Source organism: Phyllobates terribilis, unplaced genomic scaffold (assembly GCF_046119375.1).
Source record: "Phyllobates terribilis strain yellow unplaced genomic scaffold, ASM4611937v1 Scaffold_98__1_contigs__length_5973952, whole genome shotgun sequence".
NCBI classification, from domain to species: Eukaryota; Metazoa; Chordata; class Amphibia; order Anura; family Dendrobatidae; genus Phyllobates; species Phyllobates terribilis.
The window spans coordinates 4,924,673-4,945,499 of record NW_027362858.1 but is presented as its reverse complement, the minus strand read 5'-3'; the positions used below and the strand labels follow the sequence as shown (position 1 = coordinate 4,945,499).

At 41.3% G+C, this 20,827-nt stretch overlaps 1 protein-coding gene across 1 annotated transcript; it reads left to right on the top strand.

Moving 5' to 3' along the window:
• The first annotated feature begins 7,435 nt into the window (after positions 1–7,435).
• On the top strand, positions 7,436–18,740 carry LOC141198604 (uncharacterized). The gene is made up of 6 exons (XM_073663028.1): positions 7,436–8,466; positions 8,596–8,697; positions 8,772–8,895; positions 8,979–9,067; positions 13,002–13,062; positions 16,363–18,740. Exons 1-6 carry the CDS (start codon positions 8,227–8,229, stop codon positions 18,204–18,206), a joined length of 2,460 nt encoding a protein of 819 aa, XP_073519129.1. The 5' UTR covers positions 7,436–8,226; the 3' UTR covers positions 18,207–18,740.
• The last annotated feature ends 2,087 nt before the right edge of the window (positions 18,741–20,827 follow it).

Genomic DNA, 20,827 nt, shown 5'->3' with positions numbered 1-20,827 from the left:
ATGTCCCATACAGGGACTAAGTAAAAATGTAAAAAAAATGTTTTGAAACTGTTAAAAAAAAATACAAAATAAATTAAAATAAATAAATAAAATATTAAACCGATAAATACGTATATTTATGCAAAAATAAAAAAAGTACACATATTTGGTATCGCCGCGTCCGAAACAACCCGAGCTATAAAACTGTCACACTAATTAACTCCTTCTGTGCACACCGTAATAAAAATAAATAAAAAACGGAGCAAAAAACTATGCTTTTTCCTTATATCGCCAAACAAAAAGTGGAAAAAAATGCGATCAAAAAGCAAAATGGAAATAAAAATGGTACCACTGAAAACGTCATCTTGTTCCGCAAAAAAAAAGCCGCCATACAGCTCCATCAGCCGAAAAATAAAAAAGTTATAGCGCTCAGAATAAAGCAATGCAAAAAAAATATTTTTTCTATAAAATTGTTTTATTGTGTAAAAGCGCCAAAACATAAAAAAATATACAGTAAGTGTAATATCGCTGTAAACGTACTGACCCGAAGAATAAAGCTGCCTGATCACTTTCACCACACGCAGAACGACATAAAAAAAACCCTCAAAAAACAATTCCTGAATTGTTGTTTTTTGTTAATTTTACCTCCCAAAAAACGGAATAGAAAGCGATCAAAAAATGTCACGTACCCAAAAATGGTACCAATAAAAATGTCAACTCGTCCCGCAAAAAACAAGCCGTCACATGACTCTGTCGGCCGAAATATGGAAAAATTATAGCTCTCAAAATATGGCGATGCAAAAACTAGATTTTGCAAAAAAAAAAGCGTCTTAGTGTGTGACAGCTGTCAGTCATAAAAACCCGATATAAATCTGGTATCTCTGTAATCGCACCGACCCGAAGAATAAAGTAATCTAATCAGTTATATCACACGGGGAACGGCGTAAAAAAATAAATAAAATCAATTCTTCACCTGCTACTGATTTGTTTATTATGTCTCCCAAAGATCGCAGTAAGGCTCTGCTCACATTTATCCTGCGCTCTGCGCTGAGCACTTACGCCAGAGTTTCCGTGTAAATCTCTGAAATACGTGATTCAGACGGAACCCATGATGGAAGATTCCCTGTAATGAGGCAGATATAGGCCACTGTGAATGCCGTCTGGCCTGTGATCCCACGGTGTCATTTGTTTTAGGCGTGCATAAAAGTGCGGTTGGCCACAGTTTTGTGCACTTCTGAAAAAAAGGACACCGCTAAACAGAGGCCAGACGGAGTCCAGAGTAACTCTGCTGCCTCATTACAGTGAATGGATCCCGCAGGGGTTTCATCTGAATTACATCACTTTGAAATTTAGATGGAAACCCCGATGTAAGTGCTCAGCCTAGAGCGCCGGATAAATGTTACGTAAAATGTTCCCAATAAAAGCTTCAACTCAGTCCTCAAAAAAAGCTAGTCCCCACTCAGGTCCGTCATCTGTTAAAAATATAAGGGACTTCCAAGTTACTGGTAGCAGAAAGGCTCTGGAAAAGCGAAATGGCCCTTGTGTTAGAACCTTGCTCTTAGTTTTTTTTTCCTTTGCTGGTCACATGACCTTGTTGGCCTATTTAATCCTGCTCCGCCCTTCTGGCTTTGCTGGACTTCATTGTATATCTACTTTCTAGCTAGCCTGTGCTCTTTGTCTTGCTCTGTTAGTTTGCTTGGTCTACTGACCTCTATGTTCTATATTGTTTGTTCGTCTGTCTGCTACTATTTCTGTTAGGAGGTGTCCCTTATTCCTCCCAGTCCTTAGTACTTGTAGGGATTCCTTCCCCACATCTATAGGTCTCCGTACAGACTAGCTTAGGACTTTAGCAGGTCTGATCGCAGGATCAGGTCCCCTGTTACATCGTAGGGATTAAGCTGAGTTCTATCGTAGGGACAGATCTCCTCTCTTTCCTTAGCTCTGGTAGCAGAACATAACACCTTGCCCCCCAAAAGAAATTCAGAAAATTTTGTGCTCCCAAATCCAAATGCCTATTCTACAATAATTTGTTCTCCAATTGTCAAATAGCACTCCATCCCCCCCCAGATCTCGCCGTATGGCTGAGCGGTACGATACAGCCACATATGGGGTATTGTCACTTTTAGAAGAAATTGTGTGACTCATTTCGGCACCATTTTTACCCATTGCCCTGTGTGAAAATGTAAAATCTGAGAGTAAAACATTTTTTGTGGTAAAAATATAATTATGCTTTTTTCACTGCCCAATGGTATAAATTTAAAAATTAAAAAATACTCACTACTTCCCTAGATGAATTCCTTGAGAGGTGTAGTTTACAAAATGGGGTCACTTGTGGGGGTTCCTGCTGTTTCGGCATGTCAGCGACTCTTCAAATGTGACATGGTGTCTGCAACCTATCCCAGCCAACATAGCGCTCCTTTCTCTTCCGAACCCTGCCGTACACCACAGCAGTGGTTTTCCCCCACATATGGGGTATCTGCGTACTCAGGAGAAATTGCTTAACAAATTTCATGGTGCAATTTCTCCTGTTACCCTTATGATAATACAAAATTAGGGAATGAAAAACATTTTTTGTGGGAAAAATGTGAAAATTTTATTTTTATGGCTCAATATTATAAACTTCTGTGAAGCACCTGGGGGTGCAAGGTGCTCACCACACATCTAGATAAGTTCCCTAAGGGGTCTAGTTTCCAAAATGGTGTCACTTGTGGGGGGTTTCCACTGTTTAGGAACATCAGGGGCTCCCCAAATGCAACATGGCGTCCGCTAATTATTCAAACAAATTTTACATTCAAAAAGTCAAATGGCGCTCCTTCCCTTCTGAACCCTGCCGTGCGCCCAAACAGTGGTTTGCCTCCACATATGGGGTATCAGCGTGTTCAGGAGAAATTGCACAACAAACGCCATGGTGCAATTTATCCTATTACCCTTATGATAATGCAAAATAAAGGGATGAAAAATGTTTTTGTGGGAAAAATGTGAAAATTTTATTTTTACAGCTCAATATTATAAACTTCTGTGAAGCACCTTGGGGTTCAAGGTGCTCACCACACATCTAGATAAGTTCCCTAAGGGGTCTAGTTTCCAAAATGGTGTCACTTGTGGGGGGTTTCCACTGTTTAGGAACATCAGGGGCTCCCCAAATGCAACATGGCGTCCGCTAATTATTCAAACAAATTTTACATTCAAAAAGTCAAATGGCGCTCCTTCCCTTCCGAACCCTGCTGTGCGCCCAAACAGTGGTTTTCCCTCACATATGGGGTATCAGCTTGCTCAAGAGAAATTGCACAAACAATTTTGGGGTCCATTTTTTCCTGTTACCCCTTTGAAAATAAAAAAAATTGGGTCTAAAGTAACATTTTTGTGAAAAAAGTTAAATGTTAATTTTTTTCTTCCACATTCCAAAAATTCCTGTGAAGCACCTGAAGGGTTAATAAAGTTATTGAATGTGCTTTTGAGTACCTTGAGGGGTGCAGTTTTTAGAATGATGTCACTTTTGGGTATTTTCTGTCATAAAGACCCCTCAAAGTGACTTCAATTATGATGTGGTCCCTAAAAAAATGTTTTTGTAAATTTTGTTGGAAAAATGAGAAATCGCTGGTCAACTTTTAACCCTTATAGCTCCCTAACAAAAAAAAATTTTGGTTCCAAAATTGTGCTGATGTAAAGTAGACATGTGGGAAATGTTATTATTAACTATTTTGTGTGACATATCTCTCTGATTTAAGGGCATGAAAATTCAAAGTTTGAAAATTGCAAAATTTTCAAAATTTTCGCCAAATTTCCAATTTTTTCACAAAACGCAAGTGATATCGAAGAAATTTTACCACTATCCTGAAGTACAATATGTCACGAAAAAACAGTCTCAGAATCAGGGGGATCCGTTCCAGAGTAATTGCTTCATAAAGTGACAGTGGTCAGAATTGAAAAAATTGGCCCGGTCACGAAGGCAAAAACAGGCTCTGGTGCGAAGTGGTTAATAAAACCAACACATTTGAAGAAAACCTAACAGGACTACAATTTGCAATACACAATTTCATCAGTTGTAACACTATAGGGGGTCATCTACTTAATAGAGTGTATAGAGAGTTAACTACAATATGTGGGATTCACGTCTGATCCACTAAAAAAATGTATTAGAAGACATTTATCTGACGCAATCAATCCCACAGCATTAAACCTGTCTGTGGTTTCAAGACACTTTTCACAAAAAAAATAAAGGGGATATCAGATCCTTCAGATATTAGGAATAGAAAAGGCTTATAAACCATTAAGAGGTGGAGATATGAAAAGAAAAATCTTAAATAGAAAGTCAGATTGGATATTTAAATTACACACTAGAGCCCCACAGGGAATGGACATCAGACAGGATTAATATTACAGTACAATTAATTGTATTTGTCTTTGATTTCCAGTGATTTTATTGAATGTCTCATGCATGAGTTGTATTTGTGTATTCTCTTTTACTTCCATACAATACAGGGTTAAATTGTCTGAGAAGTACTCAGTAATCAATGGACACCCAGGAAAGGGAAGGATATAAAAGTATCAGAGAGACTCACATGTTGTAAATCAGGAATAAGCATTGGTTTCCTATGCGGGCACTTGGTGGTATGCCATCATAACAGTTTTTATGAACTCACAATAAGGCTATGTGCCCACGTAGCAGATTTGATCCAGAGCGTTTTTGCCTCTCTCTGGCAGAAAAAAACGCATGCAGATTTACATGCGTTTTTTCTGCCAGGGAGAAGCATTTTTTCAGCGTTTTCGCATGCGTTTTTTCAAGCAGTTTTCCAAGCGATTCTGAGCATCTCTTGGAAAGTGCTTGACAAGTTGGTCACACTATATAAATCCGTGCAACCGGCATGGATTTATATATTGTGACCAAGTAATAGTTAAAAAAAGAATAAGAATGGTAAAAAATAAAAAAAAAGATTATACTCACCTTCCGATGTCTTCCCGGTGTCATCTCTGCTGCGTCCGGTCTCTTGCAATGCTCGCGCTGTTGTGAAGGACCTGCGGTGACATCATTGAGTCATGTGATGGGTCACATGACTCAGTGACGTCATGGCAGGTCCTTCACAACAGCGCGAGCATTGCAAGAGACCGGACGGCGTGGACAAAACACCGGGATGACATCGGAAGGTGAGTATAATCTTTATTTTTTGTTTTAAATTCTTTTATTTACATATTCTATGGTACCTGAGTCTGGAGGAGAGTCTTCTATCCTCCAGGCCTGGGTACCATCCGCACATTAGAACGCGCCAATTATGCAAGTACAGATGCGGAATTGGCGCGTTCTAATGCAAGTCAATGGCGGCGATTACGCTGCGTGTCCGCAAAATTAATGGACATGCTGCGTATTTTTGAGCGCAGCATAAACGCTGCGGAAAAATACGCAGCATGGGCATTGAAAGTGCGGATTTTCATTGGAGACCATGGGGGAAGGTTTACCAAGCGTTTCCCAAGCGTTTACGCTGCGGAATTTCCGCAGCGTAAACGCTTGACAAACGCATCGTGGGCACACAGCCTCAATGTGAGGTTTTAACAATATAGACCATGCTGGAGAATCCATCTCTCCTCCTTGCTCTACTTGAACCTTGAAATGTCCCTGACCAGGGCGGCTCCATGCGGTGATCTTCAGACAAAGTGCATTGAACAGTGAGCTGACCTCCCTCTCCATTTTCCCATTATATGCATGTTTTCCCTATAGTGACGAATATTTATTTTTGCTAAAACTGTGATATTTTCACTTTAAAACTTTTTTTAAACCTTTTATATAAACTTTTTTAAACAACTCTCCTTAGTGCGATCATACAACACAGAAGCCTCTGATTGCTCAGATGATGCACTGTACTACTGTAGTGCGGTGTATTATCACTACCTGTGCAATAGTAACGTCCCCATACACATGAGATAAGTGTTGACTGATCGGTCATTTGGCAGACGGTTATCTCTCCCGACTCTCCCATACACACAAATATTCCAGCTTTTCTGTGGTCTGTATGAGAGAATCGCCTCCAGACTCCTCTAGCGGAGGATTATCTACAGGAAGAACAAACATTTTAGCCTCTGAAATTCAGGATCATAGATCCTTCTCTGCCCTGACATTATCTGTTGGGAGGCCCCCAAAAACATTATATAGTTTACCAAACCCCCCCGAAATCAGTGCTTTCATGCAGCTTTAGTCTAATGTGTCTGGGGGCGTTAAAAGGTAACTTATTGAACGCTGCCTCTGGCCCGGCCTAATAGACTTTCGTACATTGCAGGCCCAAACACCATTATTAGGCATTTAAGTATCATAGTAGCTAGGCAGCCCCATACTATTGAGCACTTGGGGGAGGAAGGTCATTCAGCCGAACTCTGTCAAACCTTCTTAGATGCCATGTTTGCTTTTTGCAGGAGCAAGTGGTTAAACTGCCAGGGATTTTATTGCAGCCACACCTGTGCCATCCTTGCGGTGTACATCTATGTTCTGGTGCTCAAAAGAATTCATATAAGAACAAACACAAATGTTTAACATGTTAAAAAATGACAATGTGTCTTCTGCTTTTTGCATGTTTTTTTTTTACAAGAATTGTTGGTGACAGTTTTCTTTTGAAACTTTTTAATATCTGCTTTTTCAGTTTTTTTTTCTTGTAATATAGGAAAGCCTAAGGCCAGAAGTAAACCCCATAATACACTGTACATGTAGACTTTAGTATCAAATAATTTCTGTCCACGGTGTTTGTGCAAACAAAACAGCTTTTATAAAAGCCTCACACTTCTGTGTGTGAATCAGACATGAGATCTAACTTGATAAAAGATTACAGTCTGGGGAAGATGGGAAACTTTCATATAGATGGCCAGTGGTGCAGTAGTCAGTGACGGACTCTGGCCAAATATGGTTTTAGAGCCTTAGTAGAAGATGTTGCCTCATCATGACGTAGTTATTTCTCATGTCACTTGTAATGAATATCTCCTGCAGTATTGCTAATTCCAATTCCATTGTCGGAAAATGAGACAAGAATTAGCGTTATGGAAGGTGTCATGAACTCACAAAGAGACGACACCGGGGAGATTACATAATCTCCCAGTTGTCGTCACTCTGTGGGGATATGTGTATATGCCCCCGTACGGTCACTGTCAGCTTCACGATAACCCAATTATTATTGTTCGCTGCCACCACCGTCCAGATTTGAAATATAATACAGGCCTGGTCGGACGCCTGCGTTCTGGTAGGGTATATGGCTTCGGGGGAGGGAACGATTACAGAGCAAAAGAAACAGGACTATTACATTTTATATTTAATCCAAAAGGAAGGCAGTGTTATGAAAAATATACAAGGATTTTACAAAGGGGACAATACAGTACAGAATATACAGTTACACAATATAAACAGGATTAAAGAAGACTTGCGTAATAGATCGCAGAGACAATTCCGTTTAGCTGGAGGTGGGGCCCCACTTATTGATTTGACTGTTATCGAACAAGATCCGTTTATTATAGTCTCTATACCCCCCTGGCAATGAATACTCATCCATCCTCCTTGGATTCTTTTATGCCTAAGGGGAGAACTGCCCACACAGCACCTGGGATGACATTAAGGGGGCTGGCTCTACCATTTTTTCCGTTATGAATTTACCTTCCTTTAGAGACCACACATGACATAGTTGTTGTCTGTTATTTTGTTACTTTTGCACCCCAGCTACCCGGAGGGACTCACAGCTACGATAAAATAAGCATATTGTTCCTTGGCTGACCCTGCCACTAAAAACATGGGTCCCATTATTAGCGGAGTTATAGAACTTACAATATTTCATATTTCGTATCAGCTCCGGACATCCTGGAGTTTGTGTTAAACCCCTTTGAAGCCTAAATGAGTTTTCCTTCAATCTCTGCCCCTGCTGGAAGGTGTCAACCTATCCCAGGTCTGTGCTAAGGGGAGATGCATTCCTATGTTAAGTGGGTCAGTAGCACCTTTTGTGCTGCATTTGTCTACAAGTGACTTCTGCTGTATGTGTTAAATTGCATGGAAACAGTTGATTTGGTCCAAATGGTGGATAAGGAAGAGGTGAGAGGGAAGAGGGGCTTGGGAGAAATTGTTAATATTTTCTCAATATTTCCCTGACAGTGAGTCTATGAGAAACGTATTCAGCTGCAGACTCCGAGGAAGAAACTGCTTGTTGTCTGTGGCCTAAAATATATAGGTTTTATTACTAGATGTAAAGAAAAAACGAAATACTGTCAAATAATAAATCTCCTTATATGTTTCCCCTCGTTATCTCCAATAGTTGTATTATTGCACAGGATTTTTATGATGTTCCATTGGCTTATCTTCTCCTCATTCGGGTCTCTACAATATCAGATCCTCTCAGTGAAGATCTTCTATATAACAAAATTTTCCTGATTTACCCATCAAAGATGGATATGGACAGGGACAAGATGGAGATGGCGGAGAGGATATTACATCTCACCCTAGAGATCCTCTTCCGACTTACTGGAGAGGTGAGAGATTCTGATGACATCACATTTAATTATTCTTATCTATGGGAATAACAGGTGAACAAAACTGGAGAGGTGAGGACTCTGGAAATGTCTGTAGTGAGATTTATTAATGTGTCTCTCCATAACCAGAGATTAATCACAGGACCTCCACCTCACCCCCTGATACATGAGGACATCAATGACCAGATCCTAGAACTCGCCTACAAGATGATTGGGCTTCTGACTGGAGAGGTGACATTGCTGGGACATTATACAGTAACACTATGAAGGGATCGGGGAGATGACTGTATCATTGTATGTATCAGGTTCCTATAAGATGTCAGGATGTCGCTGTCTATTTCTCCATGGAGGAGTGGGAGTATTTAGAAGGACACACAGATCTGTACAGGAACATCATGATGGAGGTTCCCCAGTCCCTCACATCACCAGGTAATAGACAGGACTAAATACACACAACCTATAATTATCTGTATGTAAAGAATGAATTCAGTCCCTGTATGTGTTTCCTCCAGATCTATCCAGTAAGAGGACAACACCAGAGAGATGTCCCCATCCTCTTCTTCATCAGGACTGTAAACAAGAAGATCTCAATGTTCCTCAGGTAGATACAGAGAAGATGTCATGAGATCTCCCCTATGATGTGTAGACGGCTGTAAAGGTCTTTTGTTCAGTCTTGTTTTATCCACCAGTATTATATGTTTTATATTTGTGTAGTGAGAACGGAGGGGATGACAGGATTAGAGCTGATCATTAGTGTTGAGTATTCTGATACTGAAATATCTGGTATCGACCAATATTTGCGGTATCGGAGTTCCGATACTGAGTTCCGATACTTTTAGAATATCGAATACCGGAATCGGAAGTTCCCATAATGCCTGTGCTCTGCAGTGTCTCTGAAGGATGACAAGCTGGATGGCAGCGCTCAGCTTACTGTACTTGTAATTTAGTGTTAAAGGATTTATTAAAAAAAATAATAATGTTTTCATGCACCGTCTCTTTAAAAAAGCCGTCCGGCAATTCAGCAGCGGCATACATCGGTACCCGACAATTTAGAATAGAAAGAATAGAGCATCACACATAGATTAGATGCATAGAAACATGTCAGTCACATATATAAGAAGTACAGTGACAGTGTTGATTACTGTACTTGTCATTTAGTGTTAAAATAAAGGATTTATTAAAAAAAAAAATTGGCGTGGGGTTCCCCGTAATTTTAGTCTCTAGCGGAGGTTAAGCAGACGGCTGGGGCAGATGTTTGAAGCCTGGGAAGGGGGTAATACCCATGGAGCTTCCCAGGCTACTAATATCAGCCCCCAGCTGAATACCTAGCCTTTACTAGCTATTAAAATCGGGGACCCCCCAAAAAATGACGTGGGGTCCCCCCTATTTTAATAGCTTGCAAAGGCTAGGCAGACAGCTGGGGGCTGATATTAATAGCCCAGGAAGGGTGCCATGAATATTGGCCCCCTCCCAGGCTAGAAACACCAGCCACCCCAGAAATTGCGCATCCATAGGATGCGCCAATTCTGGCACTTAGCCTCGCTCTTCCCACTGCCCTGTAGCGGTGGCAGTGGGGTAATAGGGCTGGGGTTGATGTCAGCTTATAATGCCTGCTGACATCAAGCCCAGGTTAGTAATGGAGAGGCGTCTATAAGACACCCCCATTACTAACCCCAAAGTCAAAGTTAAAAAAAAACACAAACACCCAGAATAAAGTCCTTTAATTGAAATAAACACACAATTCTTTATTGTTCTAAATTAAACCATACTTACCATCACACCCATTCCAGCTGAAGCCAACGATCTCCTGCAATAAAAGTAAAATAATAAAGCAACCTCATCCTTACCTTTCCATGGTTCCCACGACGGCTCCAGCTCTGCTACATTCACATGACAGACTGGATCGCAGCCGAAAGCTGCCATCCAGCTTGCCATGCCGCAGACACTGAGAAGCTCCTCAGTGAAGCTCCTCAGTGTCTGGCTGTGACGGCATAAAGATGAGCTGAGGTCATGTCCAATGAACTCAGCTCACCTCATGCACGTTACTGACAGCGTTGGAAAATTCTCCTGCGCATGCAGTGAGCATGAGAGAATTCTCTTGCTGAAGCGCTGAGCGCAGGAGAATTTTCCCACGCTGTCAGTGACGTGCATGAGGTGAGCTCATGTCCAATGAACTCAGCTCACCTCATGCACGTCACTGACAGCGTGGGAGAATTCTCCTGCGCTCAGCGCTTAAGCAGGAGAATTCTCCCACGCTGGAATGGCATTGAGATGACAGGCTGGATCACAGCTGAGCGCTGCCATCCAGCTTGTCATCCTTCAGAGACACTGCAGAGCGCAAGCATGCCTGCGCTCTGCAGTGTCTATGAAGGATGGCATGCTGGATGGCAGCGCTCAGCTGTGATCCAGCCTGTCATCTCAATGCCATCCCAGCGTGAGAGAACTCTCCTGCTCAAGCGCTGAGCGCAGGAGAATTTTCCCACGCTGTCAGTGACGTGCATGAGGTGAGCTGAGTTCATTGGACATGACCTCGGCTCATCTTTATGCCGTCACAGCGAGACACTGAGGAGCGCAAGCATGCCTGCGCTTCTCAGTGTCTGTGGCATGGCAAGCTGGATGGCAGCTTTCGGCTGCGATCCAGCCTGTCATGTCAATGTAGCAGAGCTGAAGCTTTCGTGGGAACCATGGAAAGGTAAGGATGATGTTGCTTTATTATTTTACTTTTATTGCAGAAGACATTGGCTTCAGCTGGAATGGGCGTGATGGTAAGTATGGTTTAATTTAGAACATTAAAAAATTGTGTGTTTATTTCAATTAAAGGACTTTATTCTGGGTGTTGTGTTTTTTTAAATACTTTACTAGAAATTCATGGCGGTCATGTCTAATATTGGCGTGACCCCATGAATTTCGGGATTAGGTCCAGCTGATAATGCCAAGCTGGCCCTAACCCCTTTATTACCCAGTGAGCCACCGCACCAGTGCCCTGGATGAGTTGGGTACAGCGCCTGAGTTGGGTACAGCGCCATAAGATGGCGCTTCTATGAACGCGCCATTTTCTGGGGTGGCTGCGGACTGCAATTTGCAGCGGGGGGGGGGGCCCAGAAAGCTTGGGCCTCCCTGCGCTGCGGATTCCAGCCCCCAGCTGCCTAGATGTACCTGGCTGGACACAAAAATAGGGCGAAGCCCCACGTATTTTTGTTTTTAATTATTTCATGAAATTCATGAAATAATTAAAAAAAAGGGCTTCCCTTTATTATTGTGCCCGGCCAGGTACAAATAGGCAGCTGGTGGTTGGGGGCAGCCCGTTCCTGCCTGCTGTACCTGGCTGGACACAAAAATATGGCGAAGGCCACGTCAAATTTTTGGTGAAAAATTCAATAAAATTAAAAAAAAAAAAACACATTTAGGGACTGCATCTTTATTAAGCCATCCACGTGAGGGGTTAATAAAGATGCAATCCCTAAATTATTATTTGTTTTTATTATTTTTTAATTAATTTTTCCCAAAAATTTTGACGTGGGCTTTGCCATAATTATGTATGCCAGCCAGGTACAGCATCCAGGAACGGGCTGCCCCCAACCACCAGCTGCCTATTTGTACCTGGCCGGACATAACAATATAGGGAAGCCCTTTTTTTTAAATTATTTCATGAATTTCATGAAATAATTAGAAAAAAAAAAACGTGGGTCTTCGCCCTATTTTTGTGTCCAGCCAGGTACAACTAGGCAGCTGGGGGCTGGAATCCACAGCGCAGGGAGGCCCAAGCTTTCTGCCCCCCCCCCCCCCCCCCCGCTGCAAATTGCAGTCCGCAGCCACCCCAGAAAATGGCGCGTTCATAGAAGTGCCATCTTCTGGCGCTGTACCCAACTCATCCAGGGCCCTGGTGCGGTGGCTCACTGGGTAATAAAGGGGTTAGGGCAGCTTGGCATTATCAGCTGGCCCTAAGCCTGAAATTCATGGGGTCACGCCAATATTAGACATGACCGCCATAAATTTCTAGTAAAGTATTTAAAAAACACAACACCCAGAATAAAGTCCTTTAATTGAAATAAACACACAATTTTTTTAATGTTCTAAATTAAACCATACTTGCCATCACGCCCATTCCAGCTGAAGCCAATGTCTTCTGCAATAAAAGTAAAATAATAAAGCAACATCATCCTTACCTTTCCATGGTTCCCACGACAGCTTCAGCTGTGTGATGCTCTATTCTTTCTATTCTAAATTGTCGGGTACCGGTGTATGCCGCTGATGAATTGCCGGCTTTTCATGTCATTCTACATTATTCTTAGTTGTTTTCCTTCATGTAGAATTAACCTACAAGGAAAGAAAGGGTTTATTTTTATTCCGATATTTGTGTCCCATTGACTTGCATTGGTTTCCGGTATTGGAATCGGCGATATCCGATATATTTTGGATATTGGTCCGATCCAATCCGATCCGATATTTCCCGATATCGGAAGGTATCGCTCAACACTACTGATCATACATGGGACTTCTCCATCTGTCTTTGACTTTTATAATATTTGTTTCAGGGTGAAGATGTGAGGGGTGATGAGCGATGTAAAGAGGAGATTCCTACATATGACTACCCAGGTGAGTAGTGACCACTAAATGCAGAGAAGTCACAGATTCTTCTCAGTCACCGGCTGTGGCTGCTTTATCAGTGGTGTAGTCCGGTCGTATCACAATCGTGTGATCACTATTTTGCATCTAGATCACAACATTCTCCTCCGTCCGAAAATGTTCAATTTACTTTGGGAAATTGTGAAAGCCCTTTTCTATAGAACTTACAACCTGGAGGATCCACCTACCCCCTGGGATTAGGAGACGCTGACTGTTACCTACCCAGATCTGTAAACTATAAAGCCAAATGACAGCGTACGTAGAATGTGCTGACAAGTGAGAAAATCACTTGAAGAAAAATATTATGATGGACCTCTAAGAGAAAGTGGAGGGTAATGATGGTGTTGGCTTCCTAGAACCCTGATATCTTATTGGATGAATCTACCTTCTCTCCCTTCTGTGCTGCTGAATGTGCTCATATGGTCCCTACAAGACCAGGTCCAGTCTTTCTGGCCAAACTTCACTTTTATGATTGATAACATTAATTGTGCAGTGAGGGCCCAGTGTGAATTTCTGTACAATAACAACAGAGTTTCCCTTTATCCTGACTTTTCAATATCTTTTAAAACCAATTAACTTCAAACAGGATCGCGATTAACTATACAAAAAGCATTACACCTGTGCCATGATACATCTCTAAGCTGTGCGTGGCTGATGGCTGTAATATACATTTATTCACGCCTGCAGGAGATGTGTTGGCTCGAGCCCTGGTTTCATGGATTCACTCCACGTCATAAATTCCATTATGTTTTCAATCCTAAGGAATTCAGATTACTGCACAATCTCTCCTGAAATGGGGGCACTAATACTTTCTCTACTCTTCTGGTCAGGACTCATAGTAGCTCCAATGGTCCACCATAAATTAGTGTAACTCCAGTTTAGTGTTGGATTTCTCCCTTCATACATACGTTGTTGTTGGGGATGTTACATGTTTTTATATTCTTTCTTTTTTTATACCTTCATTCTCTATGATAGTTTCATTGTATTGGGATCGGCCTTCCTCACTTAAGTGACTCTGTAACTCCCTGGTAGTTCTTTCAGAAAGATCTCCATTGCCTCTTCCAAATGTCCGAGATCTAAATTTAAGACACCTCAGCTCTGCAGTATTATAAAAAAAGTTCACTTTCAATGTCTAAAATTTCTTCTCATCTGACAGAAAATATTGTCCCATACGATAGTTTAGATTGCCAAGAGCCCCCGAGCCCCATACTCTAATTACCCCAGAGAGGTTTCACCACTAGTTACTCATTTTTCTCTGATGAAGACTGTTGAGTTTGATCATTTCAGTAGATGTTTTATTGTCTATAGTCACAGTTTTTGACTTCAGTACTCCTCTGCTTTAACCCCTTCCTGCAACCAGTTTTCTGTTCCTAATCAGGGCCATTTTTCAAATCTGACGTGTGTCACTTTATGTGGTGATAACTTTGGAATTCTTCACAAAGGATAATAGAAAACAAATGGATCTTACAAATTATTTTTCAACTTCTTTTGAATCCGACAATCCCCTATATACGGTTGTACCGTACTGTCTGGGCACATGGCAGGTTAAGAAGGGAAGGAGCGACATTTAGCTATTAGGAATGCAGATTTTGCTGGAATAGTTCGCAGACACAATGTATTGGGGGAGCTGTTTATGGTCACCTGGAAGCTCAAAAGATGGCTACCATGAACAGGCTTGCCTTATCTATCCGTTTATAGATTTCAAAAATTACTTTGCTCATCACCCTTTAACCCCTCTACATGGATCTGGACTAACACAGAGACCCCTAGGCTTGGGCCACGGTGTTACCTGGTATTCGGTGGAGTGAGATGGGAAGAAGAATAGTCAGGTAACCGGGTCACAACCAGGAGGGCAGAGAAAATACAAAATCAGAAGACACAAGAGTAGTCAGTAAACGGGCCGAGGTCACAACAGGAAACAAATACACAAGCCGGGAGCTGAGCACAGAGGACTGAACCAGAGGAGAACAAGGCTGTATCTGGCAGCTTCCGGCAATATGCTTCCAGCTTTAGTAGGGTGTGGCGCTTTCCAAATGGCTGAAGCAGGGAGCAGATTACTCCAGCTGGACAGCACACACCCCCATACTGCCAGACTGGATGGTACTACTGGTCCCAGCAACCCTAATCTTCGTGGTGGACAGAGCCTGCGCCATCCAGAGCTTCTGGTTCTGACGTCTCCTCCATCACCAGCGCTGCCTGCAAGATGAATAAGGCGGTGCCTGGTTAGAGAAGCAGACGTCACACAAGTCGAAGCAGGAGAAGTAGATGTCCCAGAGGAGATGGTACACACCTTTTGTAGAAGCACTAATATGACAAAATGGCAGAAAACCAGAGCAGTAGAAATCCCCATCAAGTGACTCCATTTTGGAAATTATAACCCTCAGTGAATTAATCTATAGGAGTAGTGACTATTATGACTTCACGGTCACTTTCCAAAAATTAGCACACGGTGGATGATGGAGAGTGAAAATTGCAAATATGCTATTTTATTACCCAACACATAGTGTCCAGATTATGCTCCAGGAGACACACACCGTAAATTAAGTGGGTTCTTCTCACTATAGTAATGCCAAATACATGGATGCTAAATCCACACTGCAAGGCTAAGAAGTGAGGTGGAAACTTAACTTTGGGAGAGCGGATATTACTGGATTGGTTTATGGAAGCCATGTTGATTCTCAAGAGCCTAATAATGTGGAAACCTCTGTTTTTCTACTGACAGATGATGGACCTGAGTGGGGACTTGTTTTTTGTGAGATGAGTAGAAGTTTTTATTGTTATTATTTTTGCCTACATAACATTGTTTGATGGCTTCTTATTCCATATTTTGGAAACAGAATGAGCAAACAGTTGGACACCGCGCTCTACTGGTTCATCCTATGAGGTTTTCTATTAGACTGTGAACTGTCATTCTGTCAATAACTTGCCATTTCTACAGACATTTTAAGTACAATTAACACAAGAATCCCATAGACAAATAAATAAAGATTGCATACCACTTCTAAATCAATCTAAACAAACACATCCCTGGGCTACATGCTAGTCCAGGGAAATGAAGAGATATATGCTCAAGTTTAAAAATCTATTTTATTAGACACAAATCTAAAAAATAGAGGAATATTTAAACTTGAGCATATATCTCTTCATTTCCCTGGATTACCATATAGCCCAGGAATGTGTTTGTTTAGACATTTTAAGTAGAAATGTTCAAAAATATAAATTTCAGGGACATTTTATTCAAAATTAATAATTGTTTTTTTTTCTTGGCAGATGACTGTACCAGAAGATCAGAGAGACAGGAGATTTTTAATTCTGACGATCTTGAGATCCCACAGGATACAATTGAAGTGAATGCCATTACTTCAGATATACCATCATCCCTTCACAGCAAACATCAATCATCTGATTCTATGAAACACATCCTGTCTGCTGATTCATTACCGACTACTAAGGAAAATCAAAATAAAATAAGCATTAAAAAACGAACTGCTCCTAAAGCAAAGAAGCCATTTTCACATTCAGAAAATGGAAATAGTTTTACCTTTGAAAAGTCTATTCTTAAGCATCAAAAAATACACACAGCGGACAATAGATTTTTTTGTTCCAAATGTGGAAAATGTTTTAATCAGAAATCAGTTTTTGTTGATCACCAGAGACTTCACATAGGGGAGAAGCCTTTTTCATGCTCAGAATGTGGGAAATGTTTTAATCGTAAAAAGTTTCATGATAGACACAAGAGAATTCACACAGGGGAGAAGCCTTTTTCTTGTTCAGAATGTGGGAAATGTTTTAACCGGAAAGATCATCTTGATAGCCACCAGAGAACCCACACAGGGGAGAAGCCCTTTTCCTGTTCAGAATGTGGGAAATGTTTTAATCGTAAAATGAATCTTGATACACACAAGAGCACCCACACAAGGGAGAAGCCCTTTTCCTGTTCAGAATGTGGGAAATGTTTTAACCAGAAATCAGGTTTGATTAAGCACCAGAGAACCCACACAGGGGAGAAGCCCTTTTCCTGTTCAGAATGTGGGAAATGTTTTAATTATAAAATGATTCTTGATAGTCACAAGAGAACCCACACAGGGGAGAAGCCTTTCTCCTGTTCAGAATGTGGGAAATGTTTTAACCACAAATCAGGTTTGATTAAGCACCAGAGAACCCACACAGGGGAGAAGCCCTTTTCCTGTTCAGAATGTGGGAAATGTTTTAATCGTAAAATGATTCTTGATAATCACAAGAGAACCCACACAGGGGAGAAGCCTTTTTCCTGTTCAGAATGTGGAAAATGTTTTAACCTGAAATCCAATTTGATTAGGCACCAGAGAACCCACACAGGGGAGAAGCCTTTCTCCTGTTCAGAATGTGGGAAATGTTTTAACCACAAATCAGGTTTGATTACGCACCAGAGAACCCACACAGGGGAGAAGCCCTTTTCCTGTTCAGAATGTGGGAAATGTTTTAACCAGAAATCGGGTTTGATTGAGCACCAGAGAACCCACACAGGGGAGAAGCCCTTTTCCTGTTCAGAATGTGGGAAATGTTTTAATCGTAAAATGAATCTTGATAGTCACAAGAGAACCCACACGGCGGAGAAGCCTTTCTCCTGTTCTGAATGTGGGAAATGTTTTAACCACAAATCAGGTTTGATTAAGCACCAGAGAACCCACACAGGGGAGAAGCCCTTTTCCTGTTCAGCATGTGGGAAATGTTTTAATCGTAAAATGATTCTTGATAGTCACAAGAGAACCCACACAGGGGAGAAGCCTTTTTCCTGTTCAGAATGTGGAAAATGTTTTAACGAGAAATCCAAATTGATTAGGCACCAGAGAACCCACACAGGGGAGAAGCCTTTCTCCTGTTCAGAATGTGGGAAATGTTTTAACCACAAATCAGGTTTGATTAAGCACCAGAGAACCCACACAGGGGAGAAGCCCTTTTCCTGTCCAGAATGTGGGAAATGTTTTAATTGTAAAATGATTCTTGATAGTCACAAGAGAACTCACACAGGGGAGAAGCCTTTTTCCTGTTCAGAATGTGGAAAATGTTTTAACCAGAAATCCAATTTGATTAGGCACCAGAGAACCCACGTAGGGGAGAAGCCTTTTTTCTAATCTTTTTTTTAATCCAATACATTTTTATTGAGATGTTTTTCATTAGTTTTTTTTTTTTTTTACAAAACAGGAAACCAGTACATACAATAATAAAATAACATACCATAGGATGACATACGTGCATCTCTCCTATATATCCTTTCAGCTTGCCCATTACCGTCTGATAACTTGCAATTACTATATCTTACAATTAACATTCTTGAAATCTCTTATATAACCATAATATTGTAATAAACATTATAATCCTATAGGTGTGCTATATTACCCATACCACATTTAATGAATTCCAATATACATTACACCTCGCCATTAGCCTCCTTCTCCCATAAGTCATTGTCTCTCCAACAATAACCCCCTTGATGGCATTCCAGGTGTATCCAACCATAAGCCCCATATTTTCTCAAATTTATTCATTGAGTTTCATTTTTTATATACCCCTTTTTCTAATCTGATAATATTATTTATCCTATTTTTGAGTTCACTCATTTCTGGAGGTGAGGGGTTAATCCATTTGGATGCAATATGTTTCCTAGCTTGAAATAAAATATGTGAAATCCCTATGGAAATTGGATCAAATTCCATATCCTCCTCTAATATACCTAATAGACATTTTTTGGGTCTGGTTGAATATCTGTTTTATATACCCTCTGTTAGGCGTCGGTCTGGTGGTGGATTTGAAATGGGTCCAGGACCTTCTGTGGTCTCCCATTTCAGTCCAGCCAAGGCTGATTCTGCTCAGCATCATCATCAGCATCAACGCCTAGCTGGTCCGCAAGCACTGTTTATCTCCCAGGTAGCTGTGCCTAGCAATGTTACATAGTTAGTAAAGCCGAATAAAGACTTGCGTCCATCAAGTTCGACCTGTTAGTTCTGTAATTGCTAAAGTTGATCCAGAGGAGGGCAAAAACCCCAAATGATTTGGCCAATCTTCACCTGAGGAAAAATTCCCTCCCGACTCTGAAACCAGCAGTCAGAATAAATCCCTGTATCAACCTACTATTTTATTCTATTTTTAAGTATATGCAGAAATCTGCCTGTTATCTAGAAATGCATCCAGTCCCCGCTTGAACTGGTTTAGTGAATCCGACATTACCGTCTCCTCACTCAGTGAATTCCATATTCTCACTGCTCTTACCGTAAAGAACCCCTTCCTATGCTGGTGCTGAAACCTTTTCTCTTCCAGTCTTAGTGAATGCCCTCTTGTTACCGTAATATCCCTCCTTTTGAACAAATCCCGGGCAAGGTCTCTATACTGTCCCCTAACATATTTGTACACATTTATTATGTCCCCCCTCAACCTTCTCTTTTCCAGGCTGAATAGTCCTAGTTTTGCCAACCTCTCTGGGTATTGCAGTCCCTCCATTCCCCTTATTAATTTTGTTGCCCTCCTTTGTACCTTTTCCAGCTCATTTATATCCTTTCTATATATTGGGGCCCATAACTGAGCACAGTATTCCAAGTGTGGTCTGACCAGAGCTTTGTACAGTGGAAGAACAATGTTCTCATCCTTTGCAGCTATACCTCTTCTGATACATCCCATTACCCTGTTTGCCCTTACAGCAGCGGCCTGACTTTGGGCACTCCAATTTAGTTTGCTATCAATCAAGATGCCCAAGTCCTTCTCCATCTCTGAATTCCCCAATGATTTCCCATTCAGTGAGTACTGGTGACTTCCATTTTTCCTTCCCATATGTATGACCTTACATTTCTCCTCGTTAAACCTCATTTGCCATTTAATGCTCCACCTACCCAGCTTATCCAAATCCCTCTGTAGGTCTTCACTATCCTCTTTTGTATTAATTGTTTTACATAACTTTGTGTCATCTGCAAATATTGATATTTTACTATTTATCCCGTTGACTATGTCGTTAATAAAGATATTAAATAACATTGGGCCTAGTACAGACCCCTGTGGTACCCCACTAGTGACGCTTACCCAATCTGAGTATATTCCATTTATAACCACCCTCTGCCTTCTATCCTTTAGCCAGTTAGCTACCCACTTGCAAACATTTTGCCCCAGCCCCATCATTCTCATTTTGTATACCAACCTATTATGTGGCACGCTATCGAATGCTTTTGAGAAGTCGAGATACACGACATCCACTGGTTCCCCCTGATCTACTCGAGAGCTAACCTCCTCGTAGAAGTCAATCAGGTTAGTTTGGCAGGAGCGATTCCTCATGAATCCATGTTGGTTCGGGGTTAATAGATTATTAGCATCAAGATGCTCCATAATTGCCTCATTAATAAAGCCTTCAAAAATTTTGCCCACAACGGACGTCAGACTCACCGGCCGATAGTTTCCGGCGTCACTTTTCGCTCCCTTTTTGAATATTGGCACTACATTCGCCTGTCGCCAATCAAGTGGTACAGACCCAGTCTCAACAGAGTCCTTAAATATAAGATATAACGGTCTGTCTATCACATTACTTAGTTCCCTTAGTACCCGTGGGTGTATGCCATCAGGTCCTGGTGATTTGTTTATTTTAATGTTACTGAGGCGTTTCTGTACCCCAGCTTGGGTTAGATTTGTCATACTTAGTGGAGGATTAAGCTTGTCACTTCTCATTTCTCCTGTTAGTTCTATTTCCTTTGTGAAAGTTGACGAAAAAAATTTA

Coding starts and splice junctions, on each gene's coding strand:
- LOC141198604 (XM_073663028.1), top strand. CDS start 8,227: ATGTTTCCCCTCGTTATCTCCAATAGTTGTATTATTGCACAGGATTTT. Junction 8,698..8,771: donor TTGGGCTTCTGACTGGAGAG/GTGACATTGCTG, acceptor TGTATGTATCAG/GTTCCTATAAGATGTCAGGA. Junction 13,063..16,362: donor TCCTACATATGACTACCCAG/GTGAGTAGTGAC, acceptor TTTTCTTGGCAG/ATGACTGTACCAGAAGATCA.